Below are 27,009 nucleotides of genomic sequence, written 5' to 3' on the forward strand. Positions count from 1 at the left end.
CATCATCACCACCATCATCACCATCATCATCAGCAGGAGCAGCAGGAGCAGCGACTCCTGCGCAGAGGGGACGTTGGCTCGGCACGGTGCGGCCCCTGGGACCGCCGCCGTCACCGCCGCCGCCGCACGGCACGCGGAGACCGGCCTCTAGCGACGCCACTCGCTCGCTCACCGCAGCATCACGCGGCGCTGTCTCGGCACCGTTCTCTTGGGCTTCCTCCTCCTGCTGCTGTTCCTCCTTCTGCTGCTCCTGCTGCTGCTCCTCCTGCTCCTGCTCTTCCTCTCCACGATGCATCGCAACGATCCATCACGCCATGCAGCTCTGCACTGGCTTTCTCCGGGTTCTCTGGTTTGCAGCCAAAGTTAAATCAAGCATGCAGTCCAAACTGGTACTTCGGCCTGAACATCCCCAATGGTGACATTTGTTGTTGTTGTTGCAGTGACTCAATTGGGACCACATATAGCAACATCGCTCCCCCACTACGTGGAGAACTTGCCAGGACCCTCCTGGAAAAACTTGAGACTCAGACTTCCCCGGTTAGCGAGCGTATTCATAATTAAGAATTCAACCAGGGGGGTCTGCACCCCAAATAACAAGAGGAACCATTTTATTCCGAATTCTGGAGAGAAAAGAAAACTCGATATTTCAAAGGGCCGCAGTGCACGCGAGTACGAGCCGGCGGTCCTCACAATGTCACGAGGAAGCAGTCCCTTAAAGAGCCGCACGTGGCTCCGGAGCCGCGGGTTGCACGAGCCCAGCGCATTGCATTCACCCACACGAGGCACCGCGAAGTGGTCAAAAAAAAACGGTGAATTCTGTTGCCGTCTCAACTTCGTGAGCCATGAGATTCCCAGTGCCCTCCCGAGTGGAGTCTTACTTCGGCTCGGGTAGCAATGTCCAAATGCTTATCAGTTAGGCCCCGCTCCAGCGCCTCTCGGATTAGGGGGCCCAGTAAAGCTGCAGATCCCGCACCTCCTGTTAGCACGGTTGGCTACGTACGGTGCGAAAGAAGTTCAACATACACACACCGCACCTGCGATTAGCGCGGCTGGCTAGGTACGGTGCAAAAGAGGTTCAACATACACACACCGCACCTGCGATTAGCGCGGTTGGCTACGTACGGTGCGAAAGAAGTTCAACATACACACACCGCACCTGCGATTAGCACGGTTGGCTACGTACGGTGCGAAAGAAGTTCAATGTCCATACTTCCAGGTGTGAGGGGCCACCATAGCAGCGATACCCCACTGAGAAGAGTGAACGGGGGGGGAGGGGATGTTTGGTGGCACGAGGCCCACCCCACCTCCCCCCCACCTCTCCTGCTAGCGGCAGCCCTAATGTGTGCCGCAGCCTGGTATCAAACTCAGGTGACCAGCACTGCCGGGCAGCACGCGGACCTGCTGCGTGTTTCCCCGTTATCTTCCACCGAATGGATTTGCAATAAGATGCGGCGCTTCGTCTGTAGAGATGTTGTTATTGGAGGATGTGGTTAGGGGGGGGGGATGTACGACCTTGTGGGATTGGTGTTGCTGGGGTGGGGGTGAGGCTGGGGTGGGGGTGAGGCTGGGGTGGGGGTGAGGTTGGGGTGAGGCTGGGGTGGGGGTGAGGCTGGGGTGGGGGTGAGGCTGGGGTGGGGGTGAGGCTGGGGTGGGGGTGAGGCTGGGGTGGGGGTGAGGCTGGGGTGGGGGTGAGGCTGGGATGGGGGTGAGGCTGGGGTGGGGGTGAGGTTGGGGTGAGGGTGAGGCTGGGGTGGGGGTGAGGCTGGGGTGGGGGTGAGGCTGGGGTGGGGGTGAGGCTGGGGTGGGGGTGAGGCTGGGGTGGGGGTGAGGCTGACCCCCCCCCCTCCCCCCAGGATAGCCTTAACAGATTCTTGGAGCAAGTGCTGTGAGCGAGTGATAATGACATTCTATAGAGCGTCATCCATGCGATAACATCCCACAACGATGCACATCATCAATGAGCCGGTCCCTTACACAGACGACATCAAAAATCAAAACCCCCACTTATCAAACAAAACAAATATATGAATACGTAAATAACGGGTGGGGGGGGGGGAAATGCACGTAACCAGAAAATAACCATGACGCCTATAAAGGCGGGCACGGCACACGGGGGTAGGTGAGTTGGGTTGAGGAGCGTCATTACCCTGGGGAGGTCTCCATGGCGACCGCCACCCACCTGGGGATGAGCAGCAGCGGGGCGCAGCGCCCAACGATAGCTCGGAGTCCATGGGGCCCAAACCCCAAACAAATTACTTCCTGGTACCAGTTCAGGTGGCAACATCTAGTTTGATTTTTGTAATATTTCACGTGTTTGGCTCATATTCTGATATGATAGCCTTTACGCAGTGGCAGCTTAGTTGTAGTTGCCGTGACTTTTATACCCACGCCCTATGACAGGCGTCCAGGTACGATGAAATTGGCATTATTACTGAAAAACTACCTAGACCAAAGCCAGTTAGGTCATAAACTGGTCTTTATTGGTTTACATACACAATGAAAACACCGGATAATAAGGAATATCATAGTGAGGTAAGGAACTACTTGAAGATTATAAACATTGACATTCGCATATACTTAGTCAATGATACATGTAATCCCATAAATATCGTTAGTAATGGGTATATGTGAAGAAGGTTACATTATTGCTATCAAGCTCTGTGTGTACTTAGATGGTGTTAACAAGGGTAACCAAGTCCAGAATCACCACACTGCATCAATGTATACTACTACTACCACAGTAATACCATCAGAATCACCGCACTGCATCAATGTATACTACTACCACAGTAATACCATCAGAATCACCACACTGCATCAATGTATACGACTACCACAGTAATACCATCAGAATCACGACACTGCATCAATGTATACTACTACTACTACCACAGTAATACCATCAGACAGTGCATATTATTATCAGAGTTGTCTTTTTTGTTTGCATTTTGACTGCTTGTGTTGTGGTCATTGCAAACATGATGCCTTGAATGAAGGTGTCAGTTTTTGTGCCAGTTAAAAGGGTAAAAACCTATTCCAATACCATCAGAATCACCACACTGCATCAATGTATACTACTACCACAGTAATACCATCAGAATCACCACACTGCATCAATGTATACTACTACTACCACAGTAATACGATCAGAATCACCACACTGCATCGATGCATACTACTACTACCACAGTAATACCATCAGAATCACCACACTGCATGAATGTATACTACTACCACAGTAATACCATCAGAATCACCACACTGCATCCATGTATACTACTACCACAGTAATACCATCAGAATCACCACACTGCATCAATGTATACTACTACTACCACAGTAATACCATCAGAATCACCGCACTGCATCAATGTATACTACTACTACTACCACAGTAATACCATCAGAATCACCACACTGCATCAATGTATACTACTACCACAGTAATACCATCAGAATCACCACACTGCATCAATGTATACTACTACTACCACAGTAATACCATCAGAATCACCGCACTGCATCAATGTATACTACTACTACTACCACAGTAATACCATCAGAATCACCACACTGCATCAATGTATACTACTACTACCACAGTAATACCATCAGAATCACCGCACTGCATCAATGTATACTACTACCACAGTAATACCATCAGAATCACCACACTGCATCAATGTATACTACTACTACCACAGTAATACCATCAGAATCACCACACTGCATCAATGTATACTACTACCACAGTAATACCATCAGAATCACCACACTGCATCAATGTATACTACTACCACAGTAATACCATCAGAATCACCACACTGCATCAATGTATACTACTACCACAGTAATACCATCAGAATCACCACACTGCATCAATGTATACTACTACTACTACCACAGTAATACCATCAGAATCACCACACTTCATCAATGTATACTACTACTACCACAGTAATACCATCAGAATCACCACACTGCATCAATGTATACTACTACCACAGTAATACCATCAGAATCACCACACTGCATGAATGTATACTACTACCACAGTAATACCATCAGAATCACCACACTGCATCAATGTATACTACTACTACCACAGTAATACCATCAGAATCACCGCCCTGTGTCACTCGTCAAACTGCCCGTCTATCTCGTCATCTGACTCCACGAGTTCAAAGTCAGGTTCTGGATCATCCTGCAGATTTTGGTTACTGCAGGTCTGTAATCTGCACATGTCTGTGCATGTCAGTCCATTTGACAGGCACGTGCAGCTTGGCATTCTGCATGAACGCACACACTGACATGCTAGCATTTCCAAGACCACATCTGGTGCGGGTGGGGAGCGCAGCCAGTAAACGGCCAGCTTGCCATCATCGTCTGTCCATCCATACTCAATAGGGGCTTGGCACCACAGGGTTAGCCTGCAGACAGCACTTCCAGATTGCTGCCTGATAGTTGGCTCGTTGAACATGCGTGAAGAGACAGTCTCTACATGGTGGCAGCTGGCTGGACTCGACTTCTCCCCTATTGGTGCAGAAGAGCTGGTGTAGCGCAGTTCGTTCACCTCACCAGTGCTGCTCTTAGCAACGTTCATGCGGCAGGTGAACTGCTCAATTGTCTGGAGCAGCTCATCGTTCACATTCCATGACCGCCCCAGTCGACTAAAAGTCTCTTAGCAGGAAGTGTCCTTTCTCACGATCTTCAGGGCATTCAGCTTCCCTCGACCGGCGAATGCACTGACAGTGTCACAGCCTGTGAAGGCGCGTAAGCCAATTAGGCTGTCACAGATGCTGTCTCCAAGTGACCTTGCCAGTTTGCTGATATCGACAAACCGCGTGCGGTTCTGTGTCCCACACTTCTGGTAGATGGGACAGGTGATGTCCTTCTGGAAGCCAAGACAAAGTACCATGACATCAGTGTCCCCAGCTGCGATGATAACTGCTTTTGAGCCCACATTTGCTGCATGCAATGCATGCGGGAGCAGACGGGTGTCAGCTTCTTCATGCGTGGAGTGCAGCTCTGCTACTTCCTCACACTCACCTTCTGTCAATTTGTAGCAGGTTTACTCACATGTCATGTACACCACCTTGCCATGCAGCATCTCTCTGTAGAGTTGGAGTTTCCACTCTTCCACCAGAAACTTGATGAGACTGGTCTTGTTGGAGGGACTGCACAGGAATGTTCTCCACTGCTGGACGTGGTGACCCCCTGCAAGGTTCTTGTACTGGAGAGTGGTGTCTGCACCCCGGTTCAGTCGTTCAGCATCTTTGATCGAAGTCTGTCGATAGACATAAAAAACGACATCAATCCTCTAACTTTGTGCCCCCTCGTGGAGGACCTGGGTCAAGGCTGACTCTGCCACCTATGCAAAGTTTTGATGTTGCCGTTCATTGTTTGGACCAGGCTCATCCCATCAATGATGGAAGTAGATGGGGTTGGGATGTCTTCTGCAGGAGACGCATTATTTTCAAGCTCTCTGGCAAGTGCAGCCTTGTTTCTTTTTTCGTAGGGACCCATCAGCATTTGCCAGTGCCTATGGCAGTGGGCCCAGTAGGTGGGCAAAGACATCCTTCATATTCACCTTCCTGCTTTCAGCCACCAGGATCATGTGGCTGAACAAGTTTCTATCTGCCTTCAGAACCACATTCTGTGCCTTCCACGTGCTGTTTTTGTGCTGCTATTGGATAATGTCTTCAGACTTTGCTTGGTCATCTTGTCGTGGAATTTCACAGATGGTGGGTCCTCAGCTAACCTTATTTGCTTGAATACCTGGTAGGCCTCTTCTCCAATCTCAAGAGCTCTCAAGAGATCCCTGGTCACATCAGGTGGAGCCATGGTGCCAGTGGAGAGGCTAACCAGATCTGTCTCATCAGGGGACATAGGATTGATCCAGTTATTGTCCGTAAGGTCAATGAGAGACTGGGCATCTGCTTCATCTCTCTTGATCCTTGGACCCTGTAGATCTGGATGGGACAGTTTGGACCTGCCTTGACCGATCAGGTCTCTCAGCTGTCCGAGGTACATGCTTCTGTACTCAGCTGTTAAGTAATATTTGGTCATGGCTCTTGGCTTCAAGCTGAATCCCTTTGTCCCTCCAGCTGTCTGGGTGTCTTTGTTTACCGTTTCTTCTATAGCTTGGTCAACAGGGATTCGGGTCAAAAGGATTGGTGGAGCTCAGTTGAACTGAGAAGCCTCCTTCCATGAATTCCGTGGACACATCTGGGTGTGTGATGGGCAGCTTAGTAGTAGGGGAGGTAGCGTGCATAATTAATCCTATCATAAGTGAAGCACCATGGGATCATTGCTCGAATGCTTGCCAAGTGTAGCATCCAGTCTCCCTCTCTGGACGCTCGGATGAGCCACAACAAGATTTCAACCATGTCCAAATAGAACGTCCAGAAGTTCGAGAGGCTGCCGTTTCCACCTCTGAGGAACTCGCGGTAGACTGCAAACAGTTCCATGACGCGTGTACATGAGCTGTTCTCGAGGACCTCCTTCAAAGCGGCTTGTGAAACTTCTTTCCCAAGGTTGTCAATGGTCCTCAGTGTCTCATCCAGGTGAACCATGTCGTTCATATGCGTTGCTTCCAACCAGGACGGGAAACCATTTCATGTCAGTCGCACGAGAGCCTCACACAGGAGTTTGTGTAGTCGCTCTGCCCTGTTGTACTTGCGGCCATCCATAACACCAGCAATGGAGCCTTCTGCAATCGTGCCAGACTCAATGCAGAGATCTTGGAGTCCAGCATCTTGGAAACGCTTTCCTATTATGGCCAGCAGTGTGTAGATGGTGTGGAATACCCCAAGCCTGACGATGATATCATGCGATTTGTCACAGTGTTTCCATGTGATATCGACAGCCTTTGCATGCAGGGCTTGGTCAAAGATGCAGCCAATCTTTGTCAGGCTTAAGTACCGCATGACGCTCAGTGACTGGTTAAGCACCTCGTTGACAGTCGACATTTGTGTCGCTGGAGCATTGATGGTAGGCATATAGCCTACATTGTCAGGGATGACCGTCATCTTGTGTTCCCCCTCTTATTGCCTTGACAGCAAAGCAAATAGCCATATATGACTAAGCTAGACATCTGCTCCAGAGAATAAGCTTGTCAATGAAAGGCAATTCAACGAGGTTATTTCTTAAAATGCGGAGACAAATTGCGATGAACGATGCTAAAAAACGCTATTTTAAGGCTTTGTTTACTTGGCAAAGTTTGTATAAAATCGTAAAAACGAACTATTTATAAAATAGAAATAGTTTTTATGATTTTAATAATCAATTATTACCAATAACAAAGTTACAAAGTTAATGGGAATAATTTTGTGCATGTTATGAAAGTATACAATTTATAGAAGCAAAATATAAAAAATATACAAATTGACAAACTGAACAAAAAACATTATTTTGCCTGTAGCACCTGGCCTTAACTAATAATCTTAACAGGTACATTAACAATGCATTGAGGGTAAAGTTAGCACTTTAGATATCTTGACTTCATAGAATCTTGACTTCATAGACATAATACAGAACCACCAGTACTTGCCTCACCTGCCAGTAAATGATCATGAGCAAACAAGCTGCTAGAAACAGAAGGAAAACAGACGGCGCCAATCTATTCCAGTCACTGAAATTGAAGAACAAGCGTGAATAAATGCAAGAATATGTATGAAATACATGCCTTGGGGACAAACATCTATTTTGTAAATTATTTCTTGTCTTAATTAACAGCAGAGGTGTTGGAATGTTTTATTTGTAGCGTCCGGGAAAATAGGCGTGATTGCGATATGTGCAAAAACAGGTTGCCTGCGGGAAAAAACGAAACAGCTGCTCATTTGGAAAGGTTATCGTGCATTATTTTACTTCTGTTGGTGTAACAAATAAGATGGCACCATTGAAGTTTTTCCACCTTGGGTGGTACCGATATCTGGTCTGGCCCCAGGACTATCCGTTTGGACAGAGAGAGCGGCACACGCGCGGGGAGCGTGACGGGGACTGGACGTTGGGAACCCCTGCAGGGGGTGGCACTGCCCTGCAACCCGGGCAGGCTTTAACAATGCGATACAGTGGTTCCTTCATTATTCGCGAGGGATACGGTCCAGAGATGCTCGTGAATATCGATTTTTTTTTGTTTGCGGATAATGATATTGGCTCTACGAATATTGTACAGCGCGCAACGTCAGCAGATGCTTCTAAATCTTCGAGAAGTTCTCTATCGCTCTATCTCATAACTTTATTTCTCTCTCTCGATGCACTTAGTCGTGTAGAGTTCCAGCTTCGATTTGTGGATAGCCATCGCACTGAGCAAGTTCGTGAATAACGAGGGGACACTGCAGCATTGCTGTATTTGTTAAGAACTTGACTTTATGAGTGAGAAACTTGAAGCTGTGGTGTCACTTGGGGTGGTGTGTCGTGAGCAGTTGTTGCAGTTACATTGTATACTCAGATACCAATGTGAGTGTTGACACGACGTCTGGATGCTGCAGTTATACGAACTGCAGTGGACACGGGGCCCGAGTTCAATTCCCGGCCCGAGTTCAGGTCACCACCATCACGGCTAACATCAGTGGGTGGGTGATATCTGAATTCATACTGGGCTCCTCGCTTCATAAATTCCCACGGAGCAGCATGGTGAAGTATGATCGAATAATTTCCCGCACCTCCGATTAGCACGTTTTGGCTACGTATGGTGCGGAAAAAAGTTCATTATACGTCCACCGCACCTCCGACCAGCACGGTTTGCTAGGTACGGTGCTAAAGAAGTTCGAAACACACATACACCGCACCTCCGATTAGCACGGTTGGCTACATACGTTGCGAAAGAAGTTCAACATACGTACAATCCCTCATAACTGACACGGCATATGTAGGTTTTCATACAATAAAGGGCTGTAAAATAAAAATTTACAATACGGCACAAAGCTTTATATTATAACACTGATTATTTGTATCTTAACATTCCATTTATATGGCTGGTTTTGGTAGAGATACCATATACGTTAAATATTACTATTTTGATTTATAGATACGTTAATTAATAGTGTTGAATCTAGTGTTGTAATTGGGTTAATTTGCGTGTTCAGAGTCGCACCTCGAAGCGGTTGGAACAGCGCTCGCCGCTGATGGTGGCGAGATGTTAACTACCTCGCCAGGTATACAGGAGGTCGCGGGTTCGACCCTGACGCCTGCTGTATATTTGGAGTTTGCGTGTTCTGTCTGTCTCTCCCCGTGGTCGCGTGGATTTTTCTCCGGATCCTCTGTCCGATTTTTCCCTCCACATTCAGAATCACGCGTTTAGGAGTATTTGGTTGCACTAAAATTCCATATGACGATAAGCCACTTCGTTGAGCTATCATTTGTGACCAGGTCGCTTCTGAAAAAGATATATAGCTCAGTGGGCATTACCTGGTAAAAAAAAGAGTTTAGTCAAAAAAATTGTTTAGTAAAAAAGTTTAGTTTTTTACCACTGCGCCACCGCTCCTCGTGACAATATTTCAGTATCAGTAATACCCCAATTTACTTCGTCCCCGGTTTACGTCGTTTCGCAAATACGTCGTCACTTTATTACTAACACTGCTACCAAGACTAGCATCGCCCCCCCCCCCCGAGCCACACACTCTAAACGTCGCTGACAGCATCGTCGTCATTCCGTCCTTTCTCGTTATCCTTCGCCTCTCAGCCTTCACCGCCGCCTACGACTACTTCTACCCTGATAAACCACTTCGATTTATGTCGTTTCGATATTCGTCGTCGTGAACCGGGGACGGGGACGGGGGGTTATTGTTATACAATGACACAAGTAGACAAGTAAAACTGACACAAGTAGACAAGTAAAACTGTTCAGCGTTTGTTGATTAACGCGACAACGTGGATAATCTCACGATGTTACAGACAGAACACACGAACATCCCCTTTCGTCCGTACCGCCATTTGACTCTGAGCATCTCGCACATTTTCCTTTACGTGGTTATCAACGGAACCAAAAATCTAAACTTACACCAGCTGTATCGCGTATTAATGACATCGAGCATAACCAATGGACGAATTCCCTTTATGTTAATCACGATCCTTCTGTTCACGTTATCTGATTACGTGCCAATTACACGAGTTGAACGAGATTTGATTGTATCTTGAATTAGATTTACGCCGAAGATTCTAATAAAAAAAACTCAGCACAGCGAACATCTGTGTCGCCCCTACTTGTCATGACTGGTTACAGTGGTGCAGTGAGGGGTGTAAGTGATGAGCGTGATGCGTGTGTGAGGCAGCGTTTGTGCGTGTGTAATGAGCCTTTGTATGTGTGTAATGAGCACACGTGTGTAATGAGCGTGTGTGTGTGTAATGTGTGTCTGTAATGATGGGTGTGTAGTGTCAGTGATTCATACAAGGTTTTTAGGAGGCACCTTTATTAGAACATTCACGGTCTCGTCTAGACACTCTCTACAGTCGCTTAGCCTCGCCTGTACACAACATTAACCGTCTAACACTGACCGTGCTGACTGAGACAGCCAACAACTATCTGGCAGCGCAATATCGAGCGAAGACGGCGGCGACGACGGCGACGAGACGTCAGCAACAACGAGACCAATCCAATCCCAGAACCGGCAGCGTCGAGCTCCCGCTCTCGGCTCCTTTAATACTCCCAGCTCGGCCTGGCTCCGCCCTGGCCGCGCCTCCCTTCTCGAACCCGCTAGCAGGTTCCAGGGGCCTCCAGACGGGGTCCTCCATGACCCTTGCCCTGTTTCCTCCGCCCTGCCAACACGCCATGCACGCCCTCACCGGCGTGTGTACTGTCTGTCCACCACAGTTGCTGCTGCTGTCCACCAGCTTGCGCTATTACACTACATCACTCCCCCCCCCCCCACCTTGTCCCGGCTGATACACAGCAACGCAACTGGGCGGAAAGGCAGAGCAATCCCACAACAGAGGAACATCAAAACGCCCCAAGAAATACACCCGAAAAAAATATCTTGTCGCAACAGTCCCCGCGAACCAACAAGCAAAACGACCGATCCACCCGAGCACAACTTGGCGCGTGGCGCACGCAACAACCACCGAACAACAACACCCAACACACAACACTATACGACCCATTACCCTTACCACACCATTTTCCTCAAATCACACAGCACAAGGGAGAGTCCACATTACCGGAACGTAGCTCACATGAACCGGGACCTTGACGCCGGTCCCCCGCCTTGGGCAGGATCTTGCACTTCTTGGGGCTCCGGGGAAAATACAAACGGCCTCGAGGGCGCGGCCACTCCCTGGATTCATCAGCAGAACTTGACCGGGCTCCAGCCTCTGATCCCTCGCACGAGGCGACCTCAGAGGCTCGGATCCTGTGGGGCTTGGGGAGCGGTTACCGGCAGGGTGGAGGGCGTCGGTGGTGCCGCCAACGTCCCGCTAGCACTCCGGCACGCTCTTGCGACGTGGCCCGGCCAACCACACCTGAAGCAGGTGGCCGTGGGTCTCCAGGGCGGAAAGGGCTCCTCCTCTCGCCGTCTCCAATCAGGCGGCCGTCTCCTGAAGCCTGTCGCGCGCAGCCTTCGGCCGTACAACGCAACCGCCAGCTCCACTCCCGCCACGTGGGCCCCTGTGCCCCTTCGGCGTCCCCCGTCCAAGCCGCAACCTTGGGCCATTGCTGCATGTTCTCGTGGGCCACCGTCCTCGTTGAGAACTCGCGAGGACGGGATAAAGTCTCATGTGCGAGAGTCACCTGGGTCACCATCATTACGATAACATAGCACAACGGGATAACATGAAACAAAGGGATAACATGAAACAACGGGATAACATGAAACAACGGGATAACATGAATCAACGGGATAACATGAATCAACGGGATAACATGGAACAACGGGATAACATGAAACAACGGGATAACATGAAACAATGGGATAACATGAAACAATGGGCAACGTGAAACAAAGGGATAACATTAAACAAAGGTATAACATGGAACAAAGGGATAACATGGAACAAAGTGATAACATGAAACAAAGGGATAACATGAAACAATGGGATAACATGAAACAATGGGTAACATGGAACAACGGGATAACATGGAACAACGGGATAACATGAAACAATGGGATAACATGAAACAATGGGATAACACGACACAAAGTTAAATCTACAGAAAGGGAACATAGAGTCGTTTATACACTGTTCAATTGATCCACATTTAGAATCACTGCCAACGTTTACTTAACACGTACCGTCAATATCTGAAAGATAAATATATACTCATTTAATATTCAATGGCTATGGTATGTCTCATAAAGCCAACAATATAAGCGAAATGTATATAAGATGAAAGTAATTTCAGTGATTTATTTTGGCAATATAAGGTTATGGGGCCGTCCATAAATGACGTCATGCACCTTTAAAATCAATATTGAATTTCAATTTAAAGCTTTCGTGACTGCAGGGATCCATCTTCTTGGTTCTTTCGGCAAAGTCACGTAGAATGGAAATAAAATAATAAAAATAAAACATGATAAAATAAAATTCTCACGACGTTTCGGCCACAACACAAGTAGCCTTCTTCAGGTGAAGGAACAGAACTGTCGGGACGACAGCGCTTCAATGAACGCTGCTAAGATTCGCAGCGTCTTTTAAGCTAGGTGGGAGAAGTAAAGCGCCTTGACAAAGGAGTTTACATATCAACAGGAGAATTTAGCATTGAAATAGCTGTGTTAAAGTGTTGGATCAGCAGGGTGCTAAAGTCAGAAATTAGCATGTAACTGGGAGATTAGCATGATGCTAATGTGAGGGATTAGCATGTGACTGGTCACAGAAATAGCTATGTTAAAGTCAAAGTTTACATATCAACAGAGGCATTTAGTATGTGGACGCTAAAGGACTGCAACTACCCAACTATCATACAATAAACCGATGTGAAAAAATAAGTATAAACTACATCAATATAATAAATGTACTCAATATATTCTTCAATAAGTTGAGCTATTAACATAAAGTAACTGGGTATACACTACACTATATAATGAATACCATATAGTAAACTAATAAAAAAACTAAAATATAAACTACATCAATGTTATCAATAAACTCTATATACTCTCCAATCAGCTGAGCTACTAACAATAAGTCGCTATACATTACAATGCCATATGGCGAAAAAATGGGTGGCGGTTTTTTTTCTTTTCAACGGTAGCACCCATTTTTTCGCCATATGGCATTGTAATGTATAACGACTTATTGTTAGTAGCTCAGCTGATTGGAGAGTATATAGAGTTTATTGATAACATTGATGTAGTTTATATTTTAGTTTTTTTATTAGTTTACTATAAAAATGGGTGGCAGTTTTTTTTCTTTTCAACGGTAGCACCCCCAGGTCTCCTTGGATGTTCTGTTTGAGAGGAGACCTGATGGCTCACTGGGGCATTCTGTCTACAGGAAACCCACCCACACAGATTCCTACTTGAAACCTGATTCCCACCACCACCCAGCTCAAAAGAATTCTCTCATCAAAACGTTATACCACAGGGCACATTGCATTTCGGACTAACACCACCTGACCAGTGAATTAAAACATGTACACCTGGCCCTCAAGAGAAACGGATACTCTGACCGTACCATCCGCCAAGCTGTTTCTCCCTCCATACAGAAACAACCACTTGATACTCCAGTCAAAACCATCACACTACCATATATAGCAGGCGTTACTAAAAAGATCTCCAAAATTCTAAACAAACACAAGATCCTGGTGCGGTTCAATACAGTACACAAAATCCGTGACCTGATCCCATCCGTGAAGGATGTCGTTCCTGACTTACAGTACCCCGGGGTTTACAAATTGAGCTGCACCTGTAGTGACTGCTATATCGGGGAGACGAAACGACATGTCTCTGACCGAATTCGCGAGCACAAATCAGATTTGAAACACGGCAGAACGAATTCTTCTGCCGTAGCTGATCACTGTTACAACGCTGTGGGTGATCACGATATAGTTTTCTCCGATACCAAGGTTCTCTGCAAACCCACGGGTTTTTATCAGAGATTTGTCCATGAGGCAATTCAGATTTACAAACACAGACACAATTTCAACCGAGAGGATGATTTCAAATTAAGCAATCATTGGAAAGATGTTCTAAATTAAACCAAACATTAAACTATTTTTCAATGGTACAGTATATTTTTTCAAGTAGTGTTATCCCAAACTTTCACAGCAGCTTATTTCCCTTCACACCAACATTATGTAAATTCCCGCCCCCTCCCCCCCCCCCCCCCCCCTTGGCGGTCCAGTAACTCATTTAATGCTAATTCCTTTGTAAAGGAGTTTTTTGTTTCCTCCCACACAGCTTAAAGGACGCGACCTGGGCTTGCTGTCTTCACTCCAACGCTGTCCTCTGGACAGTCCAGTCCCTTCACCTGATGAAGGCCACTTGTGTTGTGGCCGAAACGTCGTGATTTTTGTTATTTTATTTTTACCAACGTGACTTTACCGAATAGAACCAAAGAGTATGGATCCTTGCAGTCACGAAAGCTTCAAATCTAGAAGAAGACAATATTGAATTGTTATAACAACACAAATGTTGATACATTTTCATTATTAACTATTTGATTATTTAAATTAGCTAAAGTCACCTTTTATTTATTCCATGAAGGAGCATTTTGCTTCTCCATGGGAGAATGGAGAAGCATACATTGAATGATTGTTATTAAACATTTTGATTCTAATGATTTTCTACCAGGGCTTTTCATTCTGTGGAAAGAATATATAATTGTTATATTTGTACTCTCCATTTTGCTTCGTTCTACCACAAAGTTTCAAGTATTTTTATAGTTATAATTACTTTTAATATTTTATCATTATAAGATAATTTCAATATAATATTCTGAACATCTGCAGTTTTAGTTAGACGTTGAATATTTTCAAGTGAATATTATGCAAAATTTAAGCTTTCCAACGCCTCGTTTTTAATAAATGTTTTCTCCTACAACATCAGAGTGCAGCGCCACATTAAATACGCACTACAATGACAATAGTTTAAAGCGATTTGAAGCATGTTTTATTTTCAAAATGGAAATATGTTTTTTTTGGGGGGGGCAGAACTTTGTGACGTCATATTTGAGGGGGGTCTGACTTTTTATGACGCTGTGTGACGAGAGGAGGGAGGGGGTCGAAATCGTCCAAAATCGCGTGACGTCATTTATGGACTGCCCCTTTGTTACTAAATAACTACCGGTTTGATCCGTTGCTCACGTGCCAGGAACGTTAATCTTGAAACACCGAACATTACATTTCCATCAGGGCCACGTGCTGTGTAAAGTGCAGTCTCCAGCTATTATTCAGTCTCTCTCGGCCCTTTCGATCTTCCCACTATGAAGCAGGACCATTGCCTGAAACGTCGCCCGTTATGTTATTTCCCTCTGTGGGGGCCAGCGTTATTGACGAACGGGTTAACCTTTTGTCATTTTTTTCTAACCTCTAAGTGCCCTTGGGAAACTCGAGTCGGTGGTAACTTGTCGCGTGCATTATTATTCCATCGCTCACGCAGCGCGCACCAGTGGGCAGCGTGCTCGTACAGTGCCGTCCTGTCACATATTCCATGCTTGCTGGAGCCGAGCGAAACCTGTGAAAACAATTCGGCAGCACTTTTAAATTGAGACCGCATGCCTGCTGCTGCAGCTGCAGCTGCTACAGGCCACGTGTTGCTACCGGTAGCCGGGTGGTGGCTGTGGTGGGTGGTGGCGGTGTTTACCGCTGCTGCCCTGTGACCCAGCACTGCGCGGGCAGTAACGAGGGGTTGGTGGATCACCGCAAGAATGTTGTGGAACTCCAGCAAGTGCGGACCAATCGCTATTTGTCGCTGTCTGTACGGGGATGTAGTGGGGGTTCTCCTCCCACTTGCATGATAAACGCACAGCTGTCAACCCCTTGTCAGTGCCCTATCTTATTACAGACCAATTCAGACCTCATTGGTCACCCCGGGCCGTTATAAATCTCAGCGTTCATCCTACAAAGTCCCATCACAAGGGAGAAACACTAACAAATAAAAAATTATGTTGCTAAACAAAAACTGATAATTGGTGTCGATGATGCGACTTATCATGCTACTGTCTGTGATCGTGCATGCTGATGCTGCTGTGCTTGTTTGAAAGGTGGATTCACGCACTCGGCCGTGTGAATTATTTTTTGCCCGTATTGAAACGGTTGTACGCCGTATGGACCTGAACACTCAATTTCCCTGTAATCATCTTAAATTTAAAAAATCAATGCAAGATTCACCTGAAAAATAGTCCCGTGACTGGGTGTGGGTTTCCAAGCCTCCATCTAGGTTCAAATCCCAGCCACGGCTAACATGAGTGGCAATTTTCGATTTCTTTCTGTACGTTGTTTTTTTTGCTCTGATTTCTACTCACTTTACTGTTGTACTTTCTGTTGTGATGTTATCATTTTTGTAATGTTGGTGACCCAGTTCACTCTCGCAAATGCGACTTCAACCTGATCTCTTTTGAGTTCTCAGCTGCTTCGACAACACAAACTCTCGTGATATCGGAACACTCCTGTCATCTCTAGATTTGAAGCTTTCGTGACTGCAAGGATCCATACTCTTTGGTTCTATTCGGTAAAGTCACGAGAAAGTATAAAACAACAAAAAATTCACGACGTTTCGGCCACAACACAAGTAGCCTTCTTCAGGTGAAGGAACAACAATGCTAAATTCTCCTGTTTGATATGTAAACTCCTTTGTCAAGGCGCTTTACTTCTATCACCTAGCTTAAAAGACGCTGCGAATCTTAGCAGCGTTCATTGAAGCGCTCTCGTCCCGACAGTTTTGTTCCTTCACTTGAAGAAGGCTACTTGTGTTGTGGCCGAAACGTCGTGATTTTTTTTATTTTTGTTGTTTTATACTCCTGTCATCATTCCCTTCACCAAGCCATACTGACCAGCGTGGTGAAGTATGGTGAAAATACGACGCTCTTAAATGCAGCGTGGATACGGCTTCGTCCATCGGTGGATTTAGAATGGCTGAAGCTCACTACCACTCCACCCTCCTCACAACGCAACAGTTGTCATCCAAATGATGGGAGCCACTTTGCTGAGCGATCATTTGTGGTAGCCAGGTCGCTTCTGAAAAATAGTTTCAAAGCTCAGAGGCCTGGTAGGATGGGGATGGTTTAGTGGTGTATCTGTGTGTTGTGTGTTGGGTGATTTGTTGACCTTGCTTGTAATTTACACTACTATCGTGTAGTTGTCCTGTTTGTTGTTGTAACGTTCGTGCGCCCGTGCCCCTACTGGACATCTGTGAATAGCGAGCTTTACAGCTCATCGGATTCCTCCTGCAGTAGAAATAAATATTCTAATTCTCACCACCTCGACCATACACTGACATTCACCAGGATACTCTCACCAAGTCTCAATGTTACTCTCCCACCGCTCTTGAATTTCCACCCATCACCCTCACTAAACATGCTAATAGAGACAACGATTCCCCGTATAGCCTTCAAAAAACACAAGCCTATCGGTGGGGCAAGTGCTGTGAGTAGCGAGTAGCAGCACCTATGAGGGCCAGCACTGCACGCGACGGGGTGCGTGACCAGCACCACGCCCGGCCGCCTTTGTCTTCCCGCAGTGCTGATGTTTGCGCAACGTAAACAAACCACCGTCGTTCGCCCTTTGAAGAGGCGGCGACGGCACCACGATGGCTGTGCCACCCTCGGCGCACGCTGGGGTCGCGTCGAGGTGTCCGCGGGTGCCGTGGGTTGGCTGCGTGGGATGCGATGGCAGACGCTCCAGCTGTGTGCTATTAATTTAGATTATATTATTTGGCTGCTATACATTTACACATTATGCGTCCGCTTTGTTGAGCTATCAGTTTTTTAATAGTATATAGTCCCCCCCCCCTCACAGCGCAAACTAGCAGCACTTTATCGGCCCGGCGCTCCGCTTCGTTGTTGTGAGTGTCGCTCCCATGCCCTCTCAGCTGTTGCTGGTCACGGCATGAAGGAGGAGCGGCCGAGCGGACGCGTGGCCGCTCCCACGCGCGCAGAGGCGGCGGGGGGGGGCGGCGCGGCCCTCGCGGCTCCCGCGAGCCCCGGAGGGGAGGGCGAGCGGGGGGGGCAGCCGAGACGATAAAACCACCGCGCCTCCTTGTGGGACACTCGCACACACTGCTGCTGCTGCTACCACTGCTGCTGGTGCTGCTGCTGCTACCACTGCTGTTGGTGGTGGTGGTACTGCTGGTGGTGGTACTGCTGGTGGTGGTACTGCTGGTGGTGCTGGTGGTAGTGCTGGTGGTGGTACTGCTGGTGGTACTGGTGGTACTGCTGGTGGTACTGGTGGTAGTGCTGGTGGTGGTGGTACTGCTGGTGGTGGTACTGCTGGTGGTGGTAGTGCTGCTGGTGGTAGTGCTGGTGGTAGTGCTGGTGGTACTGCTGGTGGTAGTGCTGGTGGTACTGCTGGTAGTGCTAGTGGTGGTACTGCTGGAGGTTGCTGGCTCCCTTCCCCTGCGCTACTTCGTGCTCTTGGAGGAAAGTCCCAAATCGTCAACCACACGGACGTCGCGGCAGCGGCAGCAGCAGCGGCGGCGGCGGCGGCGATGTCCTCCCGCGTGTGGCTCCATCGCCTCCTGGCGGCAGCGCTACTCGGCGCCGTGGGTGAGGAGGAGGAGGAGGAGGCACTCACCAGGACACTCACCACGACACTCACCACCACCACGACACTCACCACGACACTCACCACCACCGCAACACTCACCACGACACTCACCACCACCACTCTCACCACGACCCTCACCACCACCACACTTACCACCACCACACTCACAACCACCACGACACTCACCACGACACTCACCACCACCGCAACACTCACCACGACACTCACCACCACCACTCTCACCACCACCACGACCCTCACCACCACCACACTCACCACCACCACACTCACCACCACGACACTCACCACCACCACACTCACCACCACCACAATCACCACCACGACACTCACCACCACCACACTCACCACCACACTCACCACCACGACACTCACCGCGACACTCACAACCACCACACTCACCACTATACTCACCACGACACTCACCACCACCACACTCAACACCACGACACTCACCACCACCACACTCACCACCACACTCACCACCACCACACGACACTCACCACCACACTCACCACTATACTCACCACTATACTCACCACACGACACTCACCACCACCACACTCACCACCACACTCACCACCACGACACTCACCACCACCACGACACTCACCACGACACTCACCACACGACACTCACCACCACCACCACACTCACCACCACCACGACACTCACCACCACCACGACACTCACCACACGACACTCACCACCACCACACTCACCACCACCACCACACTCACCACCACGACACTCACCACCACCACGACACTCACCACACGACACTCACCACCACCACACTCACCACCACCACACTCACCACCACGACACTCACCACCACCACGACACTCACCACGACACTCACCACACGACACTCACCACCACCACCACACTCACTACCACCACACTCGCCACCACCACGACACTCACCACCACGACACTCACCACACGACACTCACCACCACTACACTCACCACCACTACACTCACCACCACCACACTCACCACCACCACACTCACCACCACCACCACACTCACCACACCACACTCACCACCACACTCACCACTACACTCACCACCACCACACTCACCACGACACTCACCACACGTCACGTGGGGGTGTCCCCGTGGCTCTTTACGAATCCGTTGGGAGCGGTGGCGCAGCGGCTAGCGCGCTGCGGAACCCAGGCCACCCGAGTTGGAGTCCCGCTCCACGTGGCCACCGGTCAACAGCAGTGACGATTGTCTGGATCGATCCTGCCCCCTCTCTTAGATCGACTCGGCCTCAAATGAGAACCCCATGCCGCGTGTAGCAAACATCGCCACCGGGGGGGAAGACAAAGGCGGCCGGGCGTGGACGCTTTAGGGGATCCATTCGGATGTGAGAGAAGGGAGGATCGACTCGTTTTACCCAGAGCGTTGACACAAACGGGTGCCTCTCAAATCTCACCGCATCAGTCCAAGAGACGTAACTGTGGATCGGTTTCGTCATTATTAAGACTCATCATTCATCGTTGCAGCCACCACCACCACTATACTCACCACGTGACACTCGCCAGAATATACTCTGAACCCCACGTGATACTCGCCGCTAAACAATCATAGCACGTGCCAGTGTGAGACACTCCACGCCCGTTTTGTCGTTATTAGGACTCATCGGTAACAGCGGTAGGCGCCAATGCTGAGCAAAAGTTCCGTTTACTCGAGTAGATTGGAGGTCGCAAATTAGATTCGATCGATTAATGACGGAATTCTTCCTTCATACGAACCAGGTTTATTTACTGCTCCTGCTGCTTCCGCTGCTATGTTGACACAATTAACAGACGAACTCAAACACCCTCCGTGTCAAAAACAACACTTGCGTGGCTTTTAAAATAAAACAAATGTGATCGTGTAACACGTTGTCGCCTTTTGCGAGCAATTTCATCCATGATAGAGGTCTTTTTTTGTGGTTTGATCGCCGGTGCGCTGCACGAGTAACTAGGACTCGTAATTACCACGAGTAGCAGTTACTAGTTCTGTTTAAGTGACTCCTCTTACTTAGTGGCTGTGTCGGGTGGTAGCAGGTTTAACGGCACATTTTATATTTACGCGATCTAGCCAAGGCCGTAATTATAATATATATTCAAATATGCTCAAAATGCCCCCCCCCCCCAATATATTTCTATACAAAATATTTGAGAGAATAATAATTGCGATGCTATGTAAATAAAAACAACAATTTGCTAAACCTTGGCCACAATATCTGGACTTGTCTTCATTGAACAATGCGTAGATTTCTGTTTATATGATTGTGGTTGTACTTTATTAATCCCTAATCTCTGCCATTACATACAATGAAACAAGAAAAGGTAAAAAAGTAAAAACAGAGCAATGTAAATACATTACACTATTAGACATTATTGTAACATCCCATGTGTTAGTGAAGTTTTTAATATTTGAGGCAGGAAAATAGTTTTCAACTTTAGATTTTTTTTCTGGGGGAGGGACCCCCAGACCCCCTGGAAGATTTTGACACCCCCCCTCAATGTTGACTCCATGGCTACGGCCTTGGATATAACCCAACAACAACAGAAACCTCGATGAAAAATATAATGGTCGACGTTTCGGGCACAGGCCCGTTAACAGCGCATTGTTTTTCCTCGTTTAAAAACGCCATCCCACACAAGACTAGGGACGATCCTTGCATGTCTTTCATATGTTTAACTACAGTACATGTTTAACTACAGCACATGTTTAACTACAGTACATGTTTAACTACAGTACGTGATTAACTACAGTACATGTGGTGCGGTTTCACTCCCCTGTGTGTTGAGGACGAAGTGAGCGAGCCGGGTTCGATTCCCGCTCACGGCCAACACCTGTGACGATTATCTGAACCGGTCCTGGGCCTCCCCTAGGTCGACTCAGCCTCAAATGAGTACCTGGTGTGGTGTGGTGTAAACATCGCCACTGGGGAGACAAAAGCGGCCGGGCCTGGTGCTTGCCACCCACCCCCTCGTGTGCCGTGCCGGCCTTCATAGGTGCTGCTCGCTAACAGCACTTGCCCCTACAGTCTGTTCAGGCTACACGGGGGAACTTTGTCTATCTGTGCGGGAGCGGTAGTGTAGTAGTAGTGGCTAGCGCGCTGCGCTACGAACCCCAGCCACCCCGAATTCGTTTTTCGCTCGCGGCCAACACCGGTGACGATTAGTGTTGATCATGGGCCTCCCCTAGGTTGACTCGGCGTCAAATGAGTACCTTGTACGATTTGTGTAACCATTATCACTCGGGAGACAAAGACGGCCAGGCATGGTGCTGGCCACCCACCCGTTATGTGCCATGCTGACTCACAGCACTTGCCCCAACAGTCTGTTAAGGATTGTGTGTGTGTGTATATATATATACCTCGAGTTTTATATATATATAGAATCATACAAGAACATATAAATGTGTAATACGTACACTATTGTGTTACACGCATCATGATCATGAGCTTTGGGTAATGACCAAAAAAAATTAGATCGCGGCTACAAGAGGCCGAAATTCAGTTTCTCCACAGGGTTGCCGGGCTCACTCTGCGTGATCGGAGCTCGGTAATCTGGGAGAGCCTCAGGGTCGAGCCGCTGCTCCTCCGGATCGAGAGGAGCCAGTCGAGGTGGTTCGGGCACCCGGTCACGATGCCTCCCGGTAGACTCCCCCTGGAACTCTACAGGGCAGCAGCAGCAGCGTCCCACTGGGCAAAGACCCTGGGACCGGCGCAGGAGCACGCTGGCGGGGACCGTGTAGCTCGCCTGGCCTGGGAGCCCCCGGGAATTCCCCAGAAAGAGCTAGAGTACGTCGCCAGGGAAAGGGAGGTCTGGAACGCATTACTCAATTTGCTGCCGCCGCGAACCTCACCAGAACAAGTGGATTGAGAAACGAACAAACGAACGAGTGAGCATCTGCACGCACGCACGACGCACAGGCAGCTTTGCGTATACAGGGGGACTCCGCGTGATACAGGCACATTTACATACGATCATTTGATTTGCACGTCACCAATGTTAAGGAATGTAATAATAATGTGCAGCCCTTTGTCAATCCACTGCTGGATGAAGACCGCCCCACACTTTGGTATTGTCACCGTATCGCCCTGGGAGATCGGGCGTCGTACTCTGCTGGGTCACGTGTGGGTCACGTGTGGGCCACGTGTGGGTCACGTGTGGGCCACGTGTGGGTCACGTGTGGGCCACGTGTGGGTCACGTGTGGGTCACGTGTGGGTCACGTGTGGGCCACGTGTGGGTCACGTGTGGGCCACGTGTGGGTCACGTGTGGGCCACGTGTGGGTCACGTGTGGGCCACGTGTGGGTCACGTGTGGGTCACGTGTGGGCCACGTGTGGGTCACGTGTGGGCCACGTGTGGGTCACGTGTGGGTCACGTGTGGGCCACGTGTGGGTCACGTGTGGGCCACGTGTGGGCCACCTGTGGGCCACGTGTGGGTCACGTGTGGGCCACGTGTGGGTCACGTGTGCGAACGGGCCGGGCGAGCGGAGGCTCGAATTCGTGAAGGCATCGGACATCCCCGGTGCGCGCCACCTCCTGATGCGACACTCGCAGGCCTTGTTGGCACTGATTCGAGCGCTGTGAGGTTGTCAGATCACAGCCGGGCCTGGTGTGGTGTCGAGGTGTGAGGTTGTCAGATCACAGCCGGGCCTGGTGTGGTGTCGAGGTGTGAGGTTGTCAGATCACAGTCGGGCTTGGTGTGGTGTCGAGGTGTGAGGTTGTCAGATCACAGCCGGGCCTGGTGTGGTGTCGAGGTGTGAGGTTGTCAGATCACAGTCGGGCCTGGTGTGGTGTCGAGGTGTGAGGTTGTCAGATCACAGTCGGGCCTGGTGTGGTGTCGAGATGTGAGGTTGTCAGATCACAGTCGGGCCTGGTGTGGTGTCGAGGTGTGAGGTTGTCAGATCACAGTCGGGCCTGGTGTGGTGTCGAGGTTGTCAGATCACAGTCGGACGGGGTGTGGTATTGGAGTGTGAGGTTCTTTGATCACATTCGGACCGGGTGTGGTATTGGGGTGTGAGGTTCTCAGATCACAGTCGGACGGGGTGTGGTATTGGAGTGTGAGGTCAGATCACAGTCGGATGGGGTGTGGTATTGGGGTGTGAGGTTCTCAGATCACAGTCGGACGGGGTGTGGTATTGGGGTATGAGGTCAGATCACAGTCGGATGGGGTGTGGTATTGGAGTGTGAGGTTCTTAGATCACATTCGGACCGGGTGTGGTATTGGAGTGTGAGGTTGTCAGATCAGTTGGAGCTGGTGTGGTATCACGGTGTAGCGATTGAACACCTCTACCCACCCACAATTTGCAATTAAAACAACTCAATGTTTAACATCGTGGTGAATGGAGAGGCCACTCGTGGCTAGGGGTCCACGCGATGCCGTTAAAGGACGTGGTAATAATAAATAATGTATATCCCATTTGCCAATCCATTGCTGGATGAAGGCATCCTCACTCCATGGCAGTGATCGGGGGGTTGTTTGACCATACTTCACCACGCTGGTTAGTGCGGGTTTGTGAAGGGGCCGTCCACGTACAAAATATTTGAATCCAAAAATCTCAGTTTGTGATTTTACGCTCGCGTGGATGTTTATCGACGAATAGATGCATCGTCACACCTCTACAGTGCCAGCGCTTGGGCTCAAGAGAGCACTACGGGTGGCACAGTGGTAACACCTGTGCCTCACAGCAACAGGGACCTGGGTTTGATTCCCGACTCGGGCACCTTTCTGCGTGGAGTTTGTAAGTTCTCTCTCTCTCCCCCTGTTCTGCGCGGGTTTTCTCCGAGTTCTCCAGTTTCCTCCCCATAGCCGAACAAATAAACTGCACAATGTCACCGCTGTGATTGTGGCACATCCCACTGGGGACAACGTGACACTACACAATGTCACCGCTGTGTTTGTGGCACATCCCACTGGGGACAACGTGACACTACACAATGTCACCGCTGTGATTGTGGCACATTCCACTGTGAACAACGTGACACTACACAATGTCACCGCTGTGTTTGTGGCACATCCCACCGTGAACAACGTGACACCACACAATGTCACCGGTGTGTTTGTGGCACATCCCACTGGGGACAACGTGACACTACACAATGTCACCGCTGTGATTGTGACACTACACAATGTCACCGATGTGTTTGTGGCACATCCCACTGGGGACAACGTGACACTACACAATGTCACCGGTGTGTTTGTGGCACATCCCACTGTGAACAACGTGACACTACACAATGTCACCGCTGTGATTGTGGCACATCCCACTGGGGACAACGTGACACCACACAATGTCACCGCTGTGTTTGTGACACTGCACAATGTCACCGCTGTGATTGTGGCACATCCCACTGGGGACAACGTGACACTACACAATGTCACCGCTGTGTTTGTGACACTACACAATGTCACCGCTGTGATTGTGGCACATCCCACTGGGGACAACGTGACACTGCGAATTACTCCATTGGCGTTGCCACAACAACAAAAACTCGGCAGGACCCTCCCAAAAAGCATATCAGGACTCGGTGAGACTTATTTGGCATGTGCGTAAACAACCACGTCTGTTAAAAATAAGCGTCTTAGCTTGTCGGATTCCTCCGGGATAAATAAAGATGCCGATTCAGCGGGAGGGGCGTGCGCGCAGCTCGCTGAAATCCTGGGGAATTTACAACGAATTTTCTTAATTGAAAACTAATTTCTCTAGAACTGCTTTGTGTGTTAAGTTTGTTGTGCTCCCCGCGCCGCACCTCCGATTATCACGGTTGGCTCCGTATGGTGGGAAAGAAGTTCAACATCCATACATACACATATATATTAAACAGGGAGCCAGTGACCTGAAGTCACACTGCTAATTTTAAAAACGCATTAATTTCCTGAAAACATCTTGATAGATCTTGGACTGCAGAGCTCGGGCGATTGTTGGCAGCGCTGGCTCACTGGCCCGGCTGCTGCCTTCCAGCGTGTGGCTGTGGGTCACCGGCGATTGCGAGAGATGCACTTTGCATGGACGATGACGACACGATTACATGAATCTTAAGGCATTAAAAAAACATCGAAAAAATATGTTCCATATCGGAATTTACAGTCCATATTTCTAACGTTAATATTTATATGACACAAGTGCTAATGCTGAATGTCCGTTAACACATTGGAGCCTGAATAGGCGTTCGCCAACAGCAGATGCCTCAACAGTTAGTGCGGGCTATACCGGTGATCTTTGTCTTTGGACTGTGTGATTGTCCACGTGTTTACTTTTAAGGTGATACGGGGATCTTTGTGTACTTCTGACTGTTGTGTTTGTGTGTGGCTGTAAGTGTAGTGTACTTCACAGAGGCACACACTAGAACTTGGAGGCAACACGTTTACTATAACACCCCAACAGGGCAACTGCATAAACGTACACTTGGTTAACTAGACCACAACGGGGTAACTAGACCACGACGGGGTAACTACATAACCGGGTCAGTCAGTAACACACTGCGTGACCCACAAAGCCGAGCGTAAATACCAAAGACGGAGGACCGAGGATCGAAGAGACGTAGCACCGACGGGTTCCATTCCAACAGACAGCCGCGATTGCTCTCGGGACCTCCCTTTTATGCTCCCGAGCGTGGCCTCACCAGAAGGTTCTCGACCGAGCATCACGTGTCCCTCAAGCCACCCTTTGGGCCCCCTCGCTAACCCTGTCCCGGTCACGTGCCCTCTCGGGGTCACCCAAAGTGTCACGTGCCCTCTCGGGGTCACCCAGAGTGTCACGTGCCCTCTCGGGTACACCAAGAGTATCACGTCCTTACTTGCCCTCTCTCTGACCGTCACCAGAACCATGCCCCCTAGGACCCGCTTCCATACCATAGCTACTCTGGTGCCAGAGAGAGGCCTAAGACGCACAGTTCCACTCTTGAGACAGTAGCTGGCGCTTAATGCAATAGTGAATCCATTTACGTCACTACATAAGTATGAATGCACGTGGTTGTGCGTGTCTGCGTGTTCGTGTGAGTATGAATATGATTGTGTGTGTATATGTGGGACGGGCGCGGCACGGGCTAGAGAAGAGATGGAGTGATGTGGTACAGGAGGACGTGGAGCTGAGTGGACTTGCCGATGACTGGTACCGGCGGTGTCAAGATCGGCCTCTGTGGAGGAGGCTCGTGAAGGGCGCTACTGGGCAGTTAGAGGCAGTCGCCTTCCAACAACGGAGGGCGGAGGAGCGACGCTCACAACAATGAGCGGAGCGCCGGGTGGCTAAAGCACAGCAGGTTGGCACAGTAGGGGGCACAGGTGGTGCATCAGCCAGTCATCTCAGTCAGTCGACCCGTGGCACCTGGGTCTGCC

The 27,009-nt window shown here is 49.2% G+C and overlaps 1 protein-coding gene across 1 annotated transcript in view; it reads left to right on the forward strand.

Annotated features, from left to right (window-relative positions):
- The first annotated feature begins 18,146 nt into the window (after window positions 1–18,146).
- Window positions 18,147–27,009, forward strand: part of LOC116954639 (bone morphogenetic protein receptor type-2-like) — a 79,838-nt gene continuing 70,975 nt past the window's right edge. Inside the window, exon 1 of the mRNA XM_032975311.2 lies at window positions 18,147–18,636. Within this exon, the coding sequence (XP_032831202.1) occupies window positions 18,579–18,636 (58 nt within the window). The 5' untranslated portion in view covers window positions 18,147–18,578. The remainder of the gene's footprint in view (window positions 18,637–27,009) is intronic.

The sequence above is a fragment of the Petromyzon marinus genome, chromosome 56, assembly GCF_048934315.1.
Source record: "Petromyzon marinus isolate PM22_M1 ecotype Great Lakes invasive population chromosome 56, UKy_Petmar_22M1.pri1.0, whole genome shotgun sequence".
Lineage (NCBI taxonomy): Eukaryota > Metazoa > Chordata > Hyperoartia > Petromyzontiformes > Petromyzontidae > Petromyzon > Petromyzon marinus.